Here is a 20,882-nt window from a genome sequence, read left to right on the forward strand (position 1 = left end):
ACACTGATCTGTGTGGCTACATGTATGTACATGTGTGTGCATGTATGTGCACATGCACCTGATGCACCGTAAATGAATCAATGCAAACAAAAGAGGGCTTGAGAGGCAGCTAAACAGAGAAGTACACATACTGCTCTTGGAGAGGACCCAGGGTCCCAGGATCCATTTTGGCAGCTTACAACCCCCGTAAGCTCTAGTTCTGCTCTTCAAAAGTACCTGTACATACACATAATTAAATAACAGCAATTCTCTAAGATAAATAAATCCCCTCTAATCATGCTACCCACAGTTCAAACACACATGTCACTTTAGACATACTGATATGCGTTCTTTTTTGTGTGCGTGTAGTCATCTATCTTAGAGAGTGGAGTCAGGCTATCTCTACAACAGAGCACAGACTTAGAATGTCAGTACCTACCACACAGCACACCTGTAGTGGAATCATAAGCAATGTGCTGTGTTTTAATAGGAAGCTAGGTTTTTTTAAGTTTTATTTACTTTATGTATATGGGTATTTTCCTTCATTTAAGGATGCCACATGATTGTTGTACCTGAGCAAGTGAGAAGAAGGAGCCAGATCCTCTGGAACTGGACTTGTACACAATTGTGATTGGTCATGTGGGTGGTGGGAACTGAACCCAGGTTCTCTGCAAGAGCAGCCAGTGCTTTTAACCCAACATTGGATTTTTACATATTTAGATGATTCCAAGCAATTAGTCAAATATGTATATTAATGGACTTACAAATATATATACAGTAATAAAATCTCTTCACATGACAATGTTATTTATGACCTAATGTTAAATATGACCTAATGACCTACTATATGATCACAACATGTTATGTCTGACATGTTTAATAGAACATTGGGGCATGGAGTATAGTAGGGTGGTAGAATATTTTCTTAGCATTTAGAGGAGAGGCCCTGGGTTCAGTTCCCAGCCTCCAAATATCTAAATGAAAAAAAAAAAAAAATGTATGTTTGTGTGTGTGTACAATCACTGTGGAATACTGGTATGCATTCTTTTTTGTTTGTATAAACACACACACTGGTCACTCGAACACCACAGAGACGCCACACACACCACAAACATATACATCACAGACCCACACTGCACCATACACACCTCAGATACACGTATACTACAGAACACAGACCACACACACCCTCCTACACACACAGACACACCACGATCACACTTACCAGACACAACCACACCACACAAACCCACATATATACACACACATCTCTCTGTCTCTCTGTCTGTCTCTCTCTCTCTGTCTCTCTGTCACACACACATGTGTCAGTCAATGGATCAGTAAGGTGGATCCTCAGTTCATTTCTAGCATCCATGTCAGATGGGGCATAATCACCTGTAACTCCATCTCCCAGGGGTCCTACACCCTCTTCTGGCCTCTAGGATCCTGCACTCAGATGGCACACACAACCATATACACGTAAATACAAATATAAAGACTGGCTGTGTGGAGGACGTTAGTATAGATTTTGAATGTCTAATCCTCTTGCTTTGGCCTCTGTGCTCAGTACTAGAATTCTTTTTCTAAATTTATATTTCATTTTATTTTGTGTGCCTAAGTATGCATATGTGCACCACTTGTGTCAGAGACCTTGGAGGTCAGGAAAAGGGGTCCTGTATCCTGCACCTGGAGTTACAGAGAGTTGTCAGCCATCATGTGGGAGTTGGGAAGGAAACACCCGTCCTCTGTAAGAGCAGTAGAGCACTCTTAACCATGGAGCCCTCTCTTTACTCCTTGAAAACAAAATATTTTAAAAAGATTCAAGGCCCCATGTAACTTCATTAGCCTAGAGCACGCTGTGTAGCAGAGTCATGACTCCCTGCAGCGCCCTGGTCCCTTTCTTCCCAACCCCCACACCACACCCTGCTCTCCCTTCCTTCTGTTCCCCTCCCTCTTTCCTCCTTGGAAGAAGTCTCACTGAAAAGCCTCAGGCTAGCTTTGAACTTAAAGGCATCGTCCTGCCTCTGCCTCCTGAGTACTGGAACTAAAGGCATGGGCCACCACGCCTGCCTGAAAATTCTTAGTTTACTATGCTAATTTCATTCTCTTTTGGTATGATAAATTTCCCCGACAAAAGCAACTTAGGGAATTATTTTTAAATAAGTAATTCACGGTTATATATTTAATTTTGGTTGCAGTTCATTTTTGCTGCGAAGTTGAGGCAGCAGAAGTTGAAGCACCTAGTCACACCACATCCAGAGTCAGGAATAAACAGAAATGCATGCATGTGCACTGCTCACTGCGCTTCTCTGCTCTTAGTCCAGAACCTAAACCCAGGGAATGGTGTCTCCCACATCAGTTAGCACCGTCCAGGTGACCTCCAGCTCTGTAGACAGTTCCGCATTGAGACTGTCCTGCCAAGTGATTCTAGATAGTGCCGAATTGGCAAAGCCAACCATCACTCACACGTGTGTTTTACACCAATAGATTATATTTCTGAAAGAGGGCAGGTTTGCTATACCCCTGTGATTTTGTATATCCTTCAGTGTACCCTGTGTATTGGTGCTTTAATTTCAAAAGAGTATAATGTATCTTTGCCATTTATTAGCTATATTATTAAAATATTATTACTATGATATTTTAATATCAGTAAACATTAAGTTCTGTGTAAAAGAGGTGGTAATACTCATGTGAATCATTTAATATTTACAATAAATTTGATAGAACTACTTAGTATCTGGATTAGTATGCCATGCAATTATGTATTAGATAAAGGGGTAGGGAAAATTATAGATTTGTGTCAATTATAAACATCTGTTACCCTAGCTCTACTTAGAAGTTATAACTCAATTAGAAACATTTGCTTTTTTAACCTCTAGCTTTTAGTTTCTATAAAAAGCAGATTATTGGGATTAAGTAGTCAAAATATTACAAAGAACACAACTGTTTCCCTTACTATTAAAAGGCTTACTTAATATCTTTGTTTTGAAACAATAATGAGTAAATAAATATGGCTTTTCAAATTTTCATTTCAGTTGCTTTTGCCAAGAGTCAGCTATTTGACGTTGGTAACTGACAAAGTGAAAAAGCACTTTCAGAAGGTTATGAGACAAGAAGATGTTAGTGAGATATGGTTTGAATATGAAGGCACACCCCTGAAATGGTGAGTTTTTCTTCTTTGTTAAGCACTAAGTATATGCTAGCTGTAAGAAGGTATAGTGTCCTAAAACCATTGTGAAAAGTTCTACAAAGAAAGAAGGCCAAGCATGGTACCTGTAATCCCAGCATTCAAGAGGCTGAAGCAGAAAATTGCCAGTTTGTGGCTGCCCTGGTCAATATATCATATCAAATACCAGGAAAGCTAGCACCATACAGCAGGACCCTCTCTCCCACCGTCCCCACCGCAAAAAAAAAAAAAAAACAACACACACACACACACACACACACAGAAAAGAAGTGACTAGTCTAGCAAGAGTTAAACCATTATGCAGTACTTTGTAGACAATATTCTGCCTTGACTAGCATGGCCCTGGATTCAGACTCTTAACCTGTCAGAAACCAGGCCTTATGCGGCACACCTGTGATTCCAGCACTCAGAGCTAGAGGCCAGAGGATCAGAAGTTTGTCATCTGTGGGCACATAATGAGTTCAGCCTAATCTACATGAGACCCTGTCCTTGTCCTCAGCTCTACCCACTACTTTCCACTCCTTCACTCCCCCACCCCCAACAAAAATAATGGAAAGAAAAAAAAATTCTGCCTTCCCAAACAGTGCCATTAGAGATAGGGACCCAGTGTTCAAATACCTAATCTTGGGTGACATTTGTCATTTAAACCATCATAAAAAGGGGGAGAAATCTGCCTTCTGTTTGGATGCATTGGTGATTTTATGATAGATTAATGTATTTTCTTTGTTAAAAAAATTGTTTTTAATTATGTATATGCCTGTGTGTGTGTGTGTGTGTGTGTTGGTATATGCAAGTGAGTCCAGGTGCCCATGGAGGACATGAAGCATCAATACCCCACAACAAGAGTTACTGTTGGCTATGAGCCACTCTGCATGGATGCTGGGCATTGATCTGGGGAATCTCTGAAAGAGCTTTGTTTTGTTAGTGTAGGTGTGTGATGCCCATATAGGTCAGAAGAGAGTCTTGGATCCCATGGAACTAGAGTTACAAATGGTTTTGAGCCACAATTTCAGTGCTGGGAATCGAACCTGGGTCCTCTGCAAGAGCAACAAGTGCTTTATACTGCTGAGTCAGCCATCTTTCCGATCCCAAGTATGTATTCTTAAGTGCTGAGATTATCTCTCCAGACCCACACCCTAGCTGCTATGCTATTTTTTAAAATTCTTCAAAACCCCTCAATTTGGGTTTACCCATGTGCAGATAAGGTTTTGATATTCTCTGTTTTTGAGAGTCTTATTTATTGTGCTTCCAACCTGTTTCAAGTAGAGAAGTTACAAAGGGAAGGCTGTGGGAGAGGTGGAAATACACTGGGTTCCTGCATTCATGTTTCCATTTGCATCCATTTGGTTGCAGAAAGGTGTTGACTAGGACGATTTAAAAATAAAATTTGAAAAATACAAATAGGTTAAGGCACTTTCTCCCAATCTGGAAATATTAAAATGAAGAGGCTTTGAAAGAGGCTAAGAAATAAAGGAAATTACTTAGGTATAAATAATCTTGTGTCGCTGACAAGGACAACTTAGAAGGAGTTAACTTCTAGGATCTAGGTTATATTTTTAAGGTCATGTCTCCTAGATACCACATCAATAATGTTTGGACCAATTTCTTCTTTTTACTTCAGTAGAGTGATTTGGCTTATGTTAGCTTCCTACATCCTTTGAGAAAGCATCCTGCCTCCACCCATCACTGGGGGTTGAACCAGGGGTCTTGGGCATTGTAGGCAATTCTCTTCCTCTGAACTTTATTCTCAGCTCTCTTGAAAGTCTTTTTCCCTCCTAGTCAGGATCTCTGTATCCCAGGCTGATGAATGCTCACTCTGTTATCCAAGCTTGTGTCGATCACTGTGTTTCTGACTGTGGCCTCTCAGCTGTTGAGATAACAGGTGTATGCCAGTGATTGCCTTGACAAGAGCTTCAGCTCATGACTTGAACTGCTGTCAATCTGCTGAACAGTTTCCCCTTAATCTGTTCTCTAATTTCCTAGTTGCTTATTTTAATTTGCCCAAATTATAACAGAAAGCTATTTAAGAAAAGTAGTAGACAGACTGAATGTCCAACAAGTTAAAGGACAAGCCTAGCATAACGGTCATGCTTTTAATCCTAACACTCAGAAGGCAGAGGCAGGCAGATCTCTGAGTTTTAGGGCAGCCTGGTTTACATAGTGAGTTCCAGGACAGAGCTATATAGAGAGGCCCTGTCTCAAAAAAGAAAAACCGTTATTGGTGCATAGATAGGTTCTAGGTCATAGTCCTTTGTAGGTTACAAGTGCTTTGTCTTTGTCATGGAGCCCAGCCCCAGCCCTCATGCATTTGTGTTGCTAACTTTTAAGTTATCTGAGATACAGAAGTGTTGGTCCATCTGAAAACTGTCCTTTTTGGAATGACCTAACTAGACAGCAGAGGGTGCTCTAACACTGCAGTTTAAGGAGTGAAGTTTCGTATTACTGAAACTTAAGTATTCATTACGTGTATTTGATACTTGCAGACTGTAATTATCTTAAGAGAACAGTTCCATATTCTCTGAAGGCTACTTTGGCAGTATATCATATTAATGGGTAAAATCAGTTGGGTTTGTTGCTCAATAGGAGAATACTGGCCTCACCTATACAAGGCCCTAGGTTTAATTCCCTACTGCTGCAGGGAAAGATAATGGGGAGAAGAAAGAAAATGAATTATATCTTCAACATTTGAGTAAAAAATTAAGAAAGTTCTTTTGTTTTGGTAATTGTAAGATAAATATATCTCTGCTGTGATTTTTAAATATTGTATAAACCATTTTCAGAATGGGGACTGTAGAAGTAAGAAGTTAATACTGACTTCTGAATTGAAAAACAAACCAAAAAATCCTGCTGACCTTAAACGTAAATAGGATGCAGTGACTGAGCAGCACGTGTGACCTCCAGTGCACACTCACACAAGATGTCCAGTGCACACTCACATGCAGCTCTCTTGAGAACTCGGGATGCTCGTCACAGTTTGTAAATAATGTGGAGATTACTCCCTTGGCTCCATGTTTTGTCATTTTTAGCTTTTCCATTCATTTTTGTAAGGTTGTGAGTTTGGGGAATTTAAAAAAATATTTTGTAAAATGGGCCTTTTCAGGGTCAGGGTCAGACTCAGGTCTTGTAACTAGGCGAGAGTACATTTAATTACTTGGGTTTTTTGTTGGTGTTGCCCTTGATTTACTCAGTAAAAAATAACTTGTGAATCTTCAATGTGGTGATTTTTCTGGGTAAGAGGCATTTATATCTATGGCATGACTTGGGGCAGTCGTGTCCAGTGTATGGACCATCCATGCGTGCCCACCCATGCCATTTGAGTGCTTGTGCAGTTAGAGGACAACTTTTGGGAGTCTGTTCTCCAGCTCAGTCTAGGATTGGTAGGTAGCATTAAATATGCAGGCTTGTTTGACCCTCCCTCCCCCCCTCCCTCCCTCTCTTCTTTCATTCCTCCCATTCATTCATCCATCCATCCATCCATTCATTATTGAATGCAGGGTTATACATAGCCCTGGTTGGTGTCAAACTTTCTGTGTTGCTGAAATTAAGCATTGAATTCTGGATCCTGCCTCCATTTCTTGAACGCTGGGATTATAGACAAGTTCAGTCATGCCTAGAGGGTTTTGATGCTTTTTGTAATAACTATTCTGAATCTGTATTAAGAGTCTGTAACTGTATATGATATACATACATAATATTATCACAGACCAGGGGGTTTCCTGCTCTTTAGGTGAGTGTCTGTAGACTTACAAATTTATAAATTTTGAAAACAAAAAGCAAGGGCTGGAGAGATGACTTACTGGTTAAGAGCACTGACTGCTCTTCTGGAGGACCTAGGTTTAATTCTCAGCATCCCCATGGTGGCTCAGAACTGTCTGTAACTCCAATCCCAAGAGATCTAATGTCCTCTTCTGGCCTTTGAGGATACTACATGCATGTAGTCCACAGACATACTTGAAGATAAAAACACCTATACAATCTAAAAATAAAAGTTAATTTAAAAAAAGACTGGCTTTAGGAACTCATCCTTCAAGGTAATTGGACCAGGAGTTCAAGGACAGCCTAAACTATGGGAGATGCCATCTCAGAAACGGAACAAATCAGTCACTGTAAAAGCCAGATGTGGTTATGCACATCTGTAATCCCAGCATTTAGGAGGTAGAGGTAGAAGGATTGATTGCTGTGTGTTTGAGGCCAGTGTAGTTAAGATAGTAGCAGGCCAACCAGAGCTGCATAATGGAGTTGTCTTTCTAATGTAACAAGATATTTTTGTGTTTAAATAAACTTACAAAGAATAGGTCCCTCTTATAAGTACTGGGATGATAATTTAACCCTATAGCAGCTGATAAGACTCCCTTGAGTACATTGAAACTGTTCTTGGAAATGGAAAAGTTAGAAGGAAACACCTGGCAGCTGGATGGAGCGTGTGTACTGACCAATCATGTGGCCGCACAGTTACTTTTCTGTGATCAGCCAGTAAAGCCTGTGACAGTGCGTGGTAAGATGTGCTGGAAATTGGTTTGGGGGTCATAGTTACAAATTTATGCATTTTTTCTCTCTTTAAGATATACCTTTCGTTTTTAGGCATTATCCAATTGGTTTACTATTTGATCTTCTTGCATCAAGTTCAGCTCTTCCTTGGAACATCACAGTACATTTCAAGGTATAGTTTAAATAGCCATTCCTGTTTGTTTTATTTGCGGTTCTTAATAGAGTAGAATTTTTTTCAAATAAATTATTTATTTCTCCTTTTTATTTGTTCTTAAGCCCATGCTGGCCAGAAACTTACTATGTGGATTAGGTTAGCCTCAGACTCAAAGTGATCCTCCTGCTGAGCCAGACCTTTGTGCTGGGTTTGCAGGCAGGTGTGTGCTTTCTCCCTGGATAGTCTGTCACTTCTGACTTCCCATGGCTGCTCTTTCTGCCCTAAAATAGTCTCCACTTTCTTCCAAGTTTTTGAGAAAACCATTTAATGCATAAACATCTTTTCGTTTTTAGAGCTGAGTAATCTATGGTTTAGACTTAGAACAGGTTGTTCTATATAACCTATATATAATACAGTTATATTTACCAAACAATCAAATTCCCAGGTGTAGACATGGGCATGAGAGCAGAGATTGGAATAACTGATACAGTTGAGAAGTTCCATAGCTACTTGGATAGAAGTTTAAAGATTTTGTGAGCCTCTGTTTTGAGATACAATTCCTTGTAGTTTTGAGACCAGGTAAACGCATTGTTGTGTAATTGTGTCTTACTAATTGAAAAGTACTGGTCATGGCTGAGCATAGGTGACACTCTGAGTGGCTCTGGTGTCCAGGAGGCAGAGATACAAAGGTTCTGGGTTCAAGCTCAGCTAAGACTTGGGCTGCAAAAGCAATTTGAGTCCAACCTTGACTACATAATGAATCCATCTTAGGAAGAAGGAGTAAAAATGAAAATGAAAAAAAAACCTCACCCTGGTTTCCTCCCTCTTTCCTTGTGCTCCACCCCTCCTGCTCATGGCAGGCATTGCAGGAGTCTGAAGTACATCTTGAATTATCATTAGTAAGCAGCTCTCCAGTGGCAGTGGGCAATGGAGAGGCATCAGGAGTGGGAGGACATCATCATGTCAGGGCTGCTCACGCAGGCGCTGGCCCACCCTTCTCATGGTGCTCTTCCTCCATACTTTAACTCGCTGGCCATATACTATTTCCCTGGACATGTTAAAGTGCTTTGCAAAGCAGTGTGCTACTATATTTTAGTTATCCCACAGCTGTACAGGTGGAGCCACCATCCTAATAGTGTGCATGAGTTTCACTAGCCATGGTGTATGTGCAATGGGCAGTTCACGGTGGTGTGAAAATAAGACTACTTCAAACAGAGACAGAGCACCAGTATTGCCTAACAAGCCTGTCTCTTAGTTTTAGGAATAAAGAATAATCCTAGTAGTTGGATTAAATTTTAACAGTTAACTGTCATTTACTTAACAATCTGCGGAGTTCATAGCCACCGCACTTCCAGTGCATGCTTCCAGGTGGACCTGGGCTGTTGAGGATTTCAGTGCAGTTGTTTATATAGCAGCCTTGCAAAATAGGCCTGAGTTTTGTAGCAAGTGATTGGATCTCATTAAAACAGACCCATTTCACTTTTCTTTTTAATTTTTAAATTTTTATTTGTGTGTGTGTGTGTGTATGTGTGTGTGTACGTGCAGGTCAGAAGAGGGTGTGGGCCCCTTAGAACTGAAGTTGTAGGAGTTTGTGAGCTGTCTGCTATAGTTGCCAGGATCTGTTCTCTGGTCTGACAGAGCAGTAAGTGCTCGCTCGCACTCACTGAGCCTCCAGGTTGGTTTCCGTCTTATCCAGTTGACCTGGGCTACTGAATGTGATATAAGCATTTGGCTCACATGCCATCGCCTTCCACAGCCGGCACATGGTTTTCTGGTGTTGATTTCGTTTGGCTGTTTCCTTCCCATCCAGTATGTTCCTACAAGTTTTGTGTTGGCTCCATGAGCACTTCAGTGGCTTCTCCCGGCCTCACAGGCACTGCAGTGAGGTCCCCACATGTCTCTGCAGTTCCTAATATAGGAGCCTCCGTCTTCATCTCTATCCCCATCTGCCTGCTCCCATGGGTTTTTCAGCTGCTGAAAGAAAAGCTTTAGTGGTGTCCCTGGGTTGCTTAATGTGTGTGTGTGTGTGTGTGTGTGTGTGTGTGTGTGTGTGTGTGTGTGTGTGTGAGTGTTAAACTGTAAGGACTAGTGCAGTAAATGCTGAGATCCTGCTCTTACGCTGCCAACACTGCTCTAGGAGTTTGGGATATATGATTGAAGGACACAAAGACACTCACACAGTAAAGACACTTCAGGCTGATTTAGAGCCTGTTTTTTTTTTTTTTTTTTTTTTGGTTTTTTTAAAAATATTTTTATTAGGTATTTTCCTCATTTACATTTCCAATGCTATCCCAAAAGTCCCCCATACCCACCCCCCCCCCCCAATCCCCTACCCACCCACTCCCACTTTTTGGCCCTGGCGTTCCCCTGTACTGGGGCATATAAAGTTTGCAAGTCCAATGGGCCTCTCTTTCCAGTGATGGCCGACTAGGCCATTTTTTGATACATATGCAGCTAGAGTCTAGAGCTCTGGGATACTGGTTAGTTCATAATGTTGTTCCACCTATAGGGTTGCAGATCCCTTTAGCTCCTTGGGTACTTTCTCTAGCTCCTCCATTGGGGGTCCTGTGATCCATCCAATAGTTGACTGTGAGCATCCACTTCTGTGTTTGCTAGGCCCCGGCATAGTCTCACAAGAGAGAGCTCTATCTGGGCCCTTTCAGCAAAATCTTGCTAGTGTGTGCAATGGTGTCAGCGTTTGGATGCTGATTATGGGATGAATCCCCGGATATGGCAGTCTCTAGATGGTCCATCCTTTCATCACAGCTCCAAACTTTGTCTCTGTAACTCCTTCTATGGGTGTTTTGTTCCCAATTCTAAGAGGGGCAAAGTGTCCACACTTTGATCTTCGTTCTTCTTGAGTTTCATGCGTTTAGCAAATTGTATCTTATATCTTGGGTATCCTAAGTTTCTGGGCTAATATCCACTTATCAGTGAGTACATATTGTGTGAGTTCCTTTGTGATTGGGTTACCTCACTCAGGATGATGCCCTCCAGGTCCATCCATTTGCCTAGGAATTTTATAAATTCATTCTTTTTAATAGCTGAGTAGTACTCCATTGTGTAAATGTACCACATTTTCTGTATCCATTCCTCTGTTGAGGGGCATCTGGGTTCTTTCCAGCTTCTGGCTATTATAAATAAGGCTGCTATGAACATAGTGGAGCATGTGTCCTTCTTACCGGTTGGGACATCTTCTGGATATATGCCCAGGAGAGGTATTGCGGGATCCTCCGGTAGTACTATGTCCAATTTTCTGAGGAACTGCCAGACTGATTTCCAGAGATGTTGTACAAGCTTGCAATGCCACCAACAATGGAGGAGTGTTCCTCTTTCTCCACATCCTTGCCAGCATCTGCTGTCACCTTAATTTTTCGATCTTAGCCATTCTGACTGGTGTGAGGTGGAACCTCAGGGTTGTTTTAATTTGCATTTCCCTGATGATTAAGGATGTTGAACATTTTTTCAGGTGCTTCTCTGCCATTTGGTATTCCTCAGGTGAGAGTTCTTTGTTCAGCTCTGAGCCCCATTTTTTAATGGGGTTATTTGATTTTCTGGAGTCCACTGTCTTGAGTTCTGATAGAGCCTGTTTTTAAAGGTTATAACTGACCCGAATATTGTTAAAGAAATTAAAAGTAAATTGGCAGCTCAATATCATTAATGGACATGGTTATAAAAGTCTTCAATAAAAATTAGCAGCAAATTGAAGCCAGTAGTACCTAAAAAAAGAACAATACACACATTGCGGAGTTTATCTCATGAATATAGGATTGATTCAACACCCAACAGTCAATCAGTGTAATTCATTGCATTAGCAAAATAAAGTAGAAAAGCCACACAACAAAATCAATAGCGAAAAAGAAAGGAGTCCAGTGACCAGTGCTGCAAAGCCTATGCCAGCTTAGGAATAAAACACGACTTACTCAGTGTGACCAGCAGCACAGCAAAAATCTTACTAAATAATGTGGTTTTTTTTAAAATGTTTTTTTAGCTGAAGAGATGGCTCATCAGTTAAGAGCACTGGCTGCTCTTCCAGAGGTCCTTAGTTCAATTCTCAGCAACCACATGGTGGCTCATAACCATCTATAATAGAATCTAACACTCTCTTCTGGTATGCATGAAAACAGCATACTCAAATACATTAAATAAATAAATCTAAAAAAAATATTTTAGGCTCATTCTATGAATGAATATTTTGCCTAAACGAATGTGTGTGCTTGCTATCTGTAGAGGCCAGAAGAGGTGTCCTGTCTTTTGGAACTAAACTTATAGATGGATATGAGCAGCCATTTGGATTCTGGGAACCCAGCCTGGGACCTCTGCAAGAGCAGCAAGTGCCCTTGACCACTGAGCTGTCTCTCCAGACCCCTACATGATGGATTTGAATCTAGAAGAAGACAGTTATATAAGCAGTTCTGCTATAATCCAGCATGTTTTCCTTAGAACGAAACAAAACCAAAAAAACCACTCCTGCTTAAGATTGTACAGTTAAAAACCACAGGTCTTTTAGGGACAGTCCAAAGCCTTTCCACAGCATAGTTTTACTCAGGCAAGTAGCTAAGAGGTATGCAAACACTGCAGTAAGGAAGGCATTGCAAGGCAAACGTTTGCTCTGGAGAGGGCAGCTTGAGCAGGTCAGCTGTGAAGCTGTGGGAGGGTCGCTTGGAACCAGAAGTTGTGTTGGCTGGTGTTTGTGAGGGTGGTTGCTGACATGAGGTATTTCTAACATGGAGGCTTCCGACAGTCTACGTTTCTGGGTACAGAATGCGGTGTGCACCCGCTGTCTCTCGTGGACAGTATTTGCATAAGGACACACAGAAGTCACATTATGCTCATCCTCTTACCTCATGTGCCAGCTGCTTTGGAACAAATGCGAACGATTTGTACAGAAAGTTCACAGAACCTATGAATTACCAATAAATACATGAAAGGTGCCTATCATCTTTAGTCATCAGGGAAATGTAAATGAGAACCAGAGAGAGAGAGATTACTTTACATGTCCTAGGATGACTGAGATGGAGAAGGCTGATGATACCCCTGACATTGAGCCCAGAGCTGGGAAGGTGCTGATGAGAGCCTAGCACTGCCCTCTCACTGCAAGAAAGTAGTTCAGCAGTGTTTAACACCATCAAGCAAACACCTGGATCAGTGTGGACAGCATTGCTGTTTGTAGCTGTATACTGACAAAGACGGAAAGATGTCTACCAGGACACTTGCCTATTACTGTTCACAGCAGCCTTATTAACCAAGTCAAAGTTGGAAATAATCACGCTAGCAAAGGGATTTCAAGATTAAACACAGTAGTCATTCACTGATACCTTAGTAACAGAAAGGAGTCGGTTTCTGGTGTGTGCAGTCAGTCACAGTAAATCTCAGAGCATGCTAAGTCAGTGGCACTGTTTCTTACATGATTACATTTGTGAGATGTTATTATAGGCAAAACTGGTACAATAGATTATGTCAGTGGTTGCTGGAGTAGGGAAGAGGGCGCCTGCTACACAGGACACGAGGTACCTTGTAGTAAACTTTGGTAGAGAGTGAGGGAATAGTAGTAGTTGCAGTTAACTTTTGCTGAGGAATGAGGGATGTGGTTGCTTATCTGTTGTAATGCTATCTTGTTTGGTTTATAGTTCTTCAAAATTCATCTAACTAAAACTTCCTATGTTTCATTACATATGAATCATATCTCTATAATTTGACTTATTTAAGAAAAATACTGATAAGAAAGATACTGAGAAATGAGGTCATTATCTCTGGTTTATAGACTATAAGAGTTCGGATGCCTGTGGATATGTTAACAAGCGTTATAGTTCTGGCCAGTATTACTACAGAGTCCAGTATAGGGACAGTATAAAATTCTGCCTTGACGTGGTGGGTGAAAGGGAAAGTGTCCCGGATGTCGTCCATAGAAGCTGAACCTGAGCTGAAGATTTTTTGGCCAGATGTATAAGTAGATAGACAAGGGGAAAGAAATGTTCAGATAGTTGGTGTGAAGACAGAGATGAGAGGGTGTTGCTGGAAGAACAAGTGTTTGGAGCAGGGTGTGTGTGAGTGTGTGTGTGTGTGTGTGTAATAGGGTGAGGAGTTTAGGGCAGGTTAGCAGACTCAGGTAATTTAGAATCTTGATGGCTTTGATTATATGCTAAAAGGTCTTAATTTTTGGAAGGTCACTATAACTCTCAGTTCAAAACCATTAAGGGTATAAGATTGTAGACATGTGCCCTTGATAGCTTAAACTCTGATATGTTGCAGCCTAGAGCCAACAGTGAGGGGGTTGCAGTTGAAGGATTGCCCAGATCAGAATGAGCTGTGCACAAGTATGTTGGGGATTACCTTGATTGTTAGCTGACATCGAGGGTCCACCCCACCCCGTGGATAGCACCATAACCTGGGCGGGAGGTACTGGACTGTATTAGAAAGCAGGCTGAGGATGAGAGTCCTGCTTAGAGAGCTAGCGCACAGCCAAAAGGCTTCTGTGAATTTGTGGTGATAGATCATAAGAGGTGTAGCCAAAGAGAAGTTGAGTTTGGAGTTGGTGTTTGGCTTTAGGTAGGTATTTTCAGTGGGAAGAATGTATGTATGTATGTGGAATGCTACTAAGAGGGGGAAATGAGCAAAGCTACTCCATGGGAGAATCTAAAGATTGGACAGATAGGACCTAGGAAACATGATGAGAAAAAATATCCTATAGATTGTAGCAAGGAGTGATGATAGCTTGTAGGTAGAATTAGAATCTTACAAAAAAGAATGAGAAACTTAACTTGGTATATGGTGTGCTTATTTTAGCCTTGGCTCATTTACCTGTTTCCCTTTCTCTCTCTCTCTCTCTCTCTCTCTCTCTCTCTCTCTCTCTCAGTGACTTTGAATTCATGCTCCTCGAATGTTGAAATTACAGGCATGTGTCACCATGTCTGACCTTTAGCTTCTGTCAGCCTTTGGGTTGTGGGTGGGAGGCCCAGAAGGAGTGGGTTATAAGTTCACATAACCCATGCTGGCCTCGGATTTGCATCCATCTTACCGCTACCTCCTGAAGCTGGAAGTATAACAGGCACGGAATTACTTTTCCCAATATATTCTTTCTTTTCTTGGAAAATAATACATGAGAAGAAATACTTGGGGGAAAAATGCTCTCCCAACCCGTTTATGTACACCAAAGTCATTTTGGGAAACTTTTATTTTTTTTTATTTTTATTAAAGTAAATTTATAAACTATGACTTTATATTTTTCATTCTGAAAGCTGTGTCTTTTACTAGAGGTGATGGTAATCCAACAATGAGAGCTCATGGTTAATAATATATTTGATTCTTTTCATGTGACATGAAAGTATTGCTTACACCCATGGAAGGAGTTACAGAGACAAAATTTGGAGCTGTGACGAAAGGATGGACCATCTAGTGATTGCCATATCCAGGGATTCATCCCATAATCAGCTTCCAAACGCTGACACCATTGCATACACTAGCAAGATTTTGCTGAAAGGACCCTGATATTGCTGTCTCTTGTGAGACTATGCCGGGGCCTAGTAAACACAGAAGTGGATGCTCACAGTCAGCTAATGGATGGATCACAGGACCCCCAATGGAGGAGCTAGAGAAAGTACCCAAGGAGCTGAAGGGATCTGCAACCCTACAGGCGGAACAACAATATGAACTAACCAGTACCCCGGAGCTCTTGACTCTAGCTGCATATGTATCAAAAGATGGCCTAGCTAGCCATCACTGGAAAGAGAGACCCATTGGACTTGCAAACTTTATATGCCCCAGTACAGGGGAACGCCAGGGCCAAAAAGTGGGAGTGGGTGGGTAGGGGATTGGGGGGGGTGGGGTGGGTATGGGGGACTTTTGGGATAGCATTGGAAATGTAAACGAGGAAAATACCTAATAAAAAAAGAGAGAAAAAAAAGTATTGCTTAGCTGCTTTAACAAGTGGTATTGCTAATAGATTGAATTTTTTTCACTTACTTGTAAGAAGTGCTTTAATCTAATGATATTCATTTACTGATAACCCATCTAGATACATTATAGACAGTCAGTGAATATTCTAACTAATGCAATTATAATCTCTAGAAAGAGGACCTAAGAATGTAGCTCAGTGGTAGGACACAGAGCGTCCTGGCTTTGGCCCTTAGAATGTGGTAGGGATTGTATGTGCAAAGTAATAAAAAGATACCTGCACACCTCAAGTGAATGGCTTCCTAAAGGGAGTCTTCCTGAGTGTCCTGTAAAAGTGAAATGAAATTTACTTTGCCATGTTTTCAATTTGGAAGATAATGAGAGTAAGCACGGTGTTACTCTGTCTGTAAGAGGTTGTTTGAGTCAGGAAGATAAGGATGTGTACACAATGGCTAGTGCACTTTAGGAGAGATAGAAATGTAATGGATCAAGGATCTGTTTGTAACTTCACTGTGGTCTTTACTCTCACTTGGGTGGATGTGAAAGAGATGCCCCACAGTGGGGGCAAGGCAGGGTGGCCGTGGTGCGGCATCTGTCACTCTCTGCAGTGCGCGTCCTTCAGCTGCCTTGACTGTATAAGTACCTCAGCTCTCTGTTCTATTACTGCCCTCCCTTGTCTCTTGAGTTCCTATCATTGCAATTTCAAAGCCTTCCTAATTGAGCTGGGCCTTCTGGTTCCAAAGGCCACACATTTGTGATTGCTAGTGTCAGTTATAGGTGTGATATCCTTAGGAACATACAAGAGGTAACTTCACAGATGAGGATTTTTGGGAACAGTGCAGATTGTGTCAAATGGGCAATAATTACTAAATTAATTTTTAAAATATTTGTAGCTATCATGATAATGAAATGTGGCATGCTGTGAACACTGGTGAGCGGGGAAATGTAGTCAATGTAGTTCTCCTGAGACGCTAACTTATGTCTGCATACTTGTTTTGTGTGTATTTCCTTTAATAGAGTTTTCCAGAAAAGGACCTTCTACACTGTCCATCCAAGGATGCGGTTGAGGCTCACTTTATGTCGTGTATGAAAGAAGCTGATGCTTTAAAGCATAAAAGTCAAGTGATCAACGAAATGCAGAAAAAAGACCACAAGCAGCTCTGGATGGGACTGCAGAATGGTAACTACACAGTGCCTGACTCCTGATTCTGTATACCGTAGTACGCAGCCATAGCCCTGTGAGCAGGTCATGCTTTAGCCGTATGAGTTGGCCCTGGCTACCAGGCCCAAATCCACACAGTATGTACTCCACTTCAGATCTGCACAGTCATCTCTTCCATTTCAGCTTGCCAGTGTTGCTGTGTTCCTGATTCTCTCTCGTAGGCTGGTCACTTATGATTTTAGAAAGAGTGTGGTCCTCATTTCTTAGACATGGCTCTATTTTGGATCATAGTTGGAAGATGAATGCATCCTGAAAGGTCTCTACTCACACCAGGGCTGCAGCTTCGGCCTCCGCTTCTTCACGGTAGTACATTTGCTCTGTGCTTGGCTTCTCCATTGCCACGCTGTGATTTCGACTCTGCCTGCAGGCTGGCTCCGTGAGTAAAGGCACTTGCCAACAAGCCTGACAGCCAGCGCTCAGCCTCCCACCCGTGGAAGGAGAGGACTAGCCCCGTGATTGTCCTCTCTCTCCATGCCATGGTGCACACAGATAGATAGACATAAAGATGCTGAAGTTAGCTATGGAGTGTTTGTGAAGGCAGCTGCTCCATCGTCTCTGTCTAGAAGACTGCCTCTCCTTTTCTGCCCGTTGAACTTCTCACGTCTTTACAGTGTCTATATGGTCACCTTTTGTAGGAAGCCTTCTGTTTGTAGTTAGCAATGTGTATCTAACTTGTCCTGACATTGCAGAGAAGGTGTGGTCCTCCAGCACCTGGGGTCACATAGCCAGCTCCTGGACTGCAGGCAGCAGGGTGGGGCTCCTGTACTTGGTGTGTGTGCCAGGGGCACTGCCCTGTACATGCCTTTTGTTCTCTGGTGTTCCTGCACTGCTGTTTTCTATCTTGCACTGCAGAATGCTCAAGGGGTTGGCATATATCTTACATTTTTATCCTCAAAACATGGTGTTACTTTCAGCGTAAAAGACATAAGTTTTGATTTACTTTTTTTTTTTTATCTCTTTCTCACATGACCAGGAAGTACTATTAAAGTGTTTCATAAATAGTGTAATATTCTTAGTTTAAATTATTTATGGAAATGGCTTTTTATATTTAAGGACTTTTTTTTTTTTTTTTTTTTTTGGTAACAAGGTCCTGATTGTGAGGTCATAGAGCTGTTGTCACCTTTGTGTCGATGTAGTTGTAAATTTGTCCAAATTCAAACAAAGCAGGTGGGCCACTGTTCCATTCAGAGCTGCACCTGGAGAACAGCAAAGCTAAGCACAAGTTTCAACGATTTTTGAATACTTTCAAATGCTAATTTTAATTTTGAAGCTCTCTGAAGGAGAAATAAGAAAAGCTTATGAAACCAAGAAAACTCATTTAAGGCATAATGTGCCTTTCAGTTTTTTATAGGCTTTCAGTTTAGAAACGAGAATGTGCCACCTCTCTGAAACAGTTAATGGTGACAACAGAAAAGAAAGTAGCATTTTTATTTATGGGACAGTTGTCAATTCATGTGGAGTATTTCTGTTCAGCGTCACACTGTATGGGGAGATTTGAGGAAATCACTAAAAGATTACAAGAATGGTACAAGGCTCAGCGTTTAGCCAGTCTTCTCTGAGTGTAGCTACTCCTTTTTCTGTTTGGGTTTTTTGAGACAAGTCGTTCAGCCTAGACAAATGTTTAGTCCCCTGCCTCAGCTTCCAAGTGATGGGATTGTGGGTATGCATTACCATGGCCGGAGTGAGTCAACACTTAAAAAAAATGATTTAAAGTTCCATACACTTGCAGATAAAAGTATGATTTAGCTGTTAAATACACTTAAAATTCCCATTACTTATAAAATGTTGTTAGCCTTTTAAATTAGCTTACAGTGTGCTATTTACCACACACACTCACCCCTTGATTGTTTTTCCTTTGTTGAGACAGGGTTCTAGTATATTCTGACTTCAACTTAGGATCCTCCTGCCTCAGTCTCTCAAATGTTGGGATTGCATACATGTGCAAACACTCGGCTCCAGTTTGCCATTTTTAACATAAAACTGGTTTTAAGAGGAAATAGGAATTATGCAAATAGACTTGGGCTAGGGATAGAAGACTTCTGTAAAGGTAAGGTGAACTCTAAAGGAAGAGAAGAGCCAGCTTGTATTACAGAGCCATGTTTCAAAATACAAGGCAAGAAAGCTTGGTTTGGGTCTTAGTCTCTGCACATTTCTACAACAAGAGTACCATAGACCCAAAACAGTAAATACTGACTTTATCCATCTCTGGAGACTGGGGTAGTATGAGGTAAGACACCTGCAGACCCAGTGTCTGCGCAGGAGAGAGTTTCCCTGAGTCCTCACGAGTGAAAGCACCCTGGGGTCTCATTTATAAGGGCACTAATCCCACTGGTAAAGGCTCAGCATCAGCCATGATTGTCTCTAAACTTCTTGGCCACTCAATACCAAGAAGCCTTATGGAGCATGACTGTGGTGAGGTGGAGGGCGTGATGATTTAGTTCACGGCAGGTAGGTTCCAAACCTGACCGAGAACCGTGATGTCTTGGATGTCACAGGAGGAAAGGACAAGTTAATGTTCTGGAGGGATGGGAAAGAGTCCATCATGTGGGTTCTTGTAGGCCAAGGCTACAATGGGAAGGGTTGAAGGCAATGGGAGGGAAGAGCCAGTGGAGGAGGGGTTTTGCCCAGAGAGTGCTGAAGCAGCACCGGGCTGCTGAAGAGCGGGTGGGAAGGAGAGGCAGGAGCCGAAGTGGGGAATGTAGTGACCAACAGTGGATAGAAAGACAGCCCGCTGTGGTTGAAGGTCATTTTGAAGGTAGAATTGACAAAACCTATTATTAGATTGAGTGTAGTGAGGAAATGCTTATTTTGGGATCCTGATGGTGTTCTATGCACTGAACTGTGAAATACTGGATACAGAGAACATAGATGTGGTCGGCAGCAAATCAGGCTCATCTTTATGGCTCAAAGTTTGAGCTGTTCGAGGCAGCTACATGGAAGTAGACTAAGTTGTTGGTAGAAATACTTAGTGTGTGAGACAGTGGATGGAGAAAGTGCGGTAGATCAGGCTCTAACGCTGCAGCGTCTAAACTCCTACACTGTCCCATTTCACAGGCGGTGCCTATTTGATAATTATCTTTCACCTGTCATATTTTCTGGACCAGTGAGTAAGTTAGCCTACATGTATCGGTGAAGAATCTATAGCATAGTGAGAAAGTTGTTTAAAAATTTTAGCTTCCTGGAATGTTCACTTAGGTTTCATTACAGAATAGACAGGCGATTTATTCTCTATGTGTTTTTAAATTTTTAAATTAATTTTGAAGTTGACTAAATTTTGACTCAGGGTTTAAAAAAGATTACTTAGCTCTGACTAGCCTGGAACTCTCCGTAGCCTCAAACTCACAGAAATCCACCTACCTCTCTGCCTCCCAAGCTCTCCAATTAAAGGTCTGTGCCACCATGTCCAGCATTCTCTATATACGCTTCTATCTATCTATCTATCTATCTATCTATCTATCTATCTATCTATCTATCTATCTATCTATGTATCTATCTATCTATCTATCTAAAATTAATGTTTTGTGTGTGTGTGTGTGTGTATTAAATCAGTCATTCCATTTTCTTTTCTGTAGTGGAGGGAAACTGGGGAGATAGCTCAGTGAATGTCCTCAGCATCTTTGTAAATATGAGGGGCAGGGATTGCTGGCCTGCCTGTAATCTCAGCACCCAGGAGGTGGGAAACACAGACAGTCCATCATCTGGAAAAGCTAGCTACCTAGACTACCTAAAGCAGAGGATTCTGGGTACTTGGAAAGACCCTTCCTCAGTAAACAGACTAGAGAGTGATTGAGAAGTCACCTAGTGTCAACTTCTGGCCTCTGCACAAATGTACATAGAGGTATACGTGCATATGAACATGCACACGTGCAGAAAAGGGTGATATGAATTTTATAAGTGAATGCATTTGTGCTTTAATGGGAAGATAATTTGTTAGGCTTCTAAAGAAAGATTGCTCATGA

General features: G+C 41.6%; 1 protein-coding gene across 5 annotated transcripts in view; it reads left to right on the forward strand.

The window, feature by feature from the left end:
* The window catches only part of Atg5 (autophagy related 5), a 95,978-nt gene that overhangs the window by 18,527 nt on the left and 56,569 nt on the right, over positions 1-20,882 (forward strand). For 4 of the 5 annotated variants that reach the window (XM_017313783.2, XM_011243108.3, NM_053069.6 and 1 more), the window contains 3 exons: positions 3,015-3,142; positions 7,748-7,826; positions 16,719-16,881. In XM_017313783.2, the coding sequence (XP_017169272.1) occupies positions 3,015-3,142; positions 7,748-7,826; positions 16,719-16,881 (370 nt within the window). The remainder of the gene's footprint in view (positions 1-3,014; positions 3,143-7,747; positions 7,827-16,718; positions 16,882-20,882) is intronic. The other variant, NM_001314013.1, reaches the window with a different exon arrangement.

This window comes from Mus musculus, chromosome 10 (assembly GCF_000001635.26).
Source record: "Mus musculus strain C57BL/6J chromosome 10, GRCm38.p6 C57BL/6J".
In the NCBI taxonomy this organism is placed as follows: domain Eukaryota; kingdom Metazoa; phylum Chordata; class Mammalia; order Rodentia; family Muridae; genus Mus; species Mus musculus.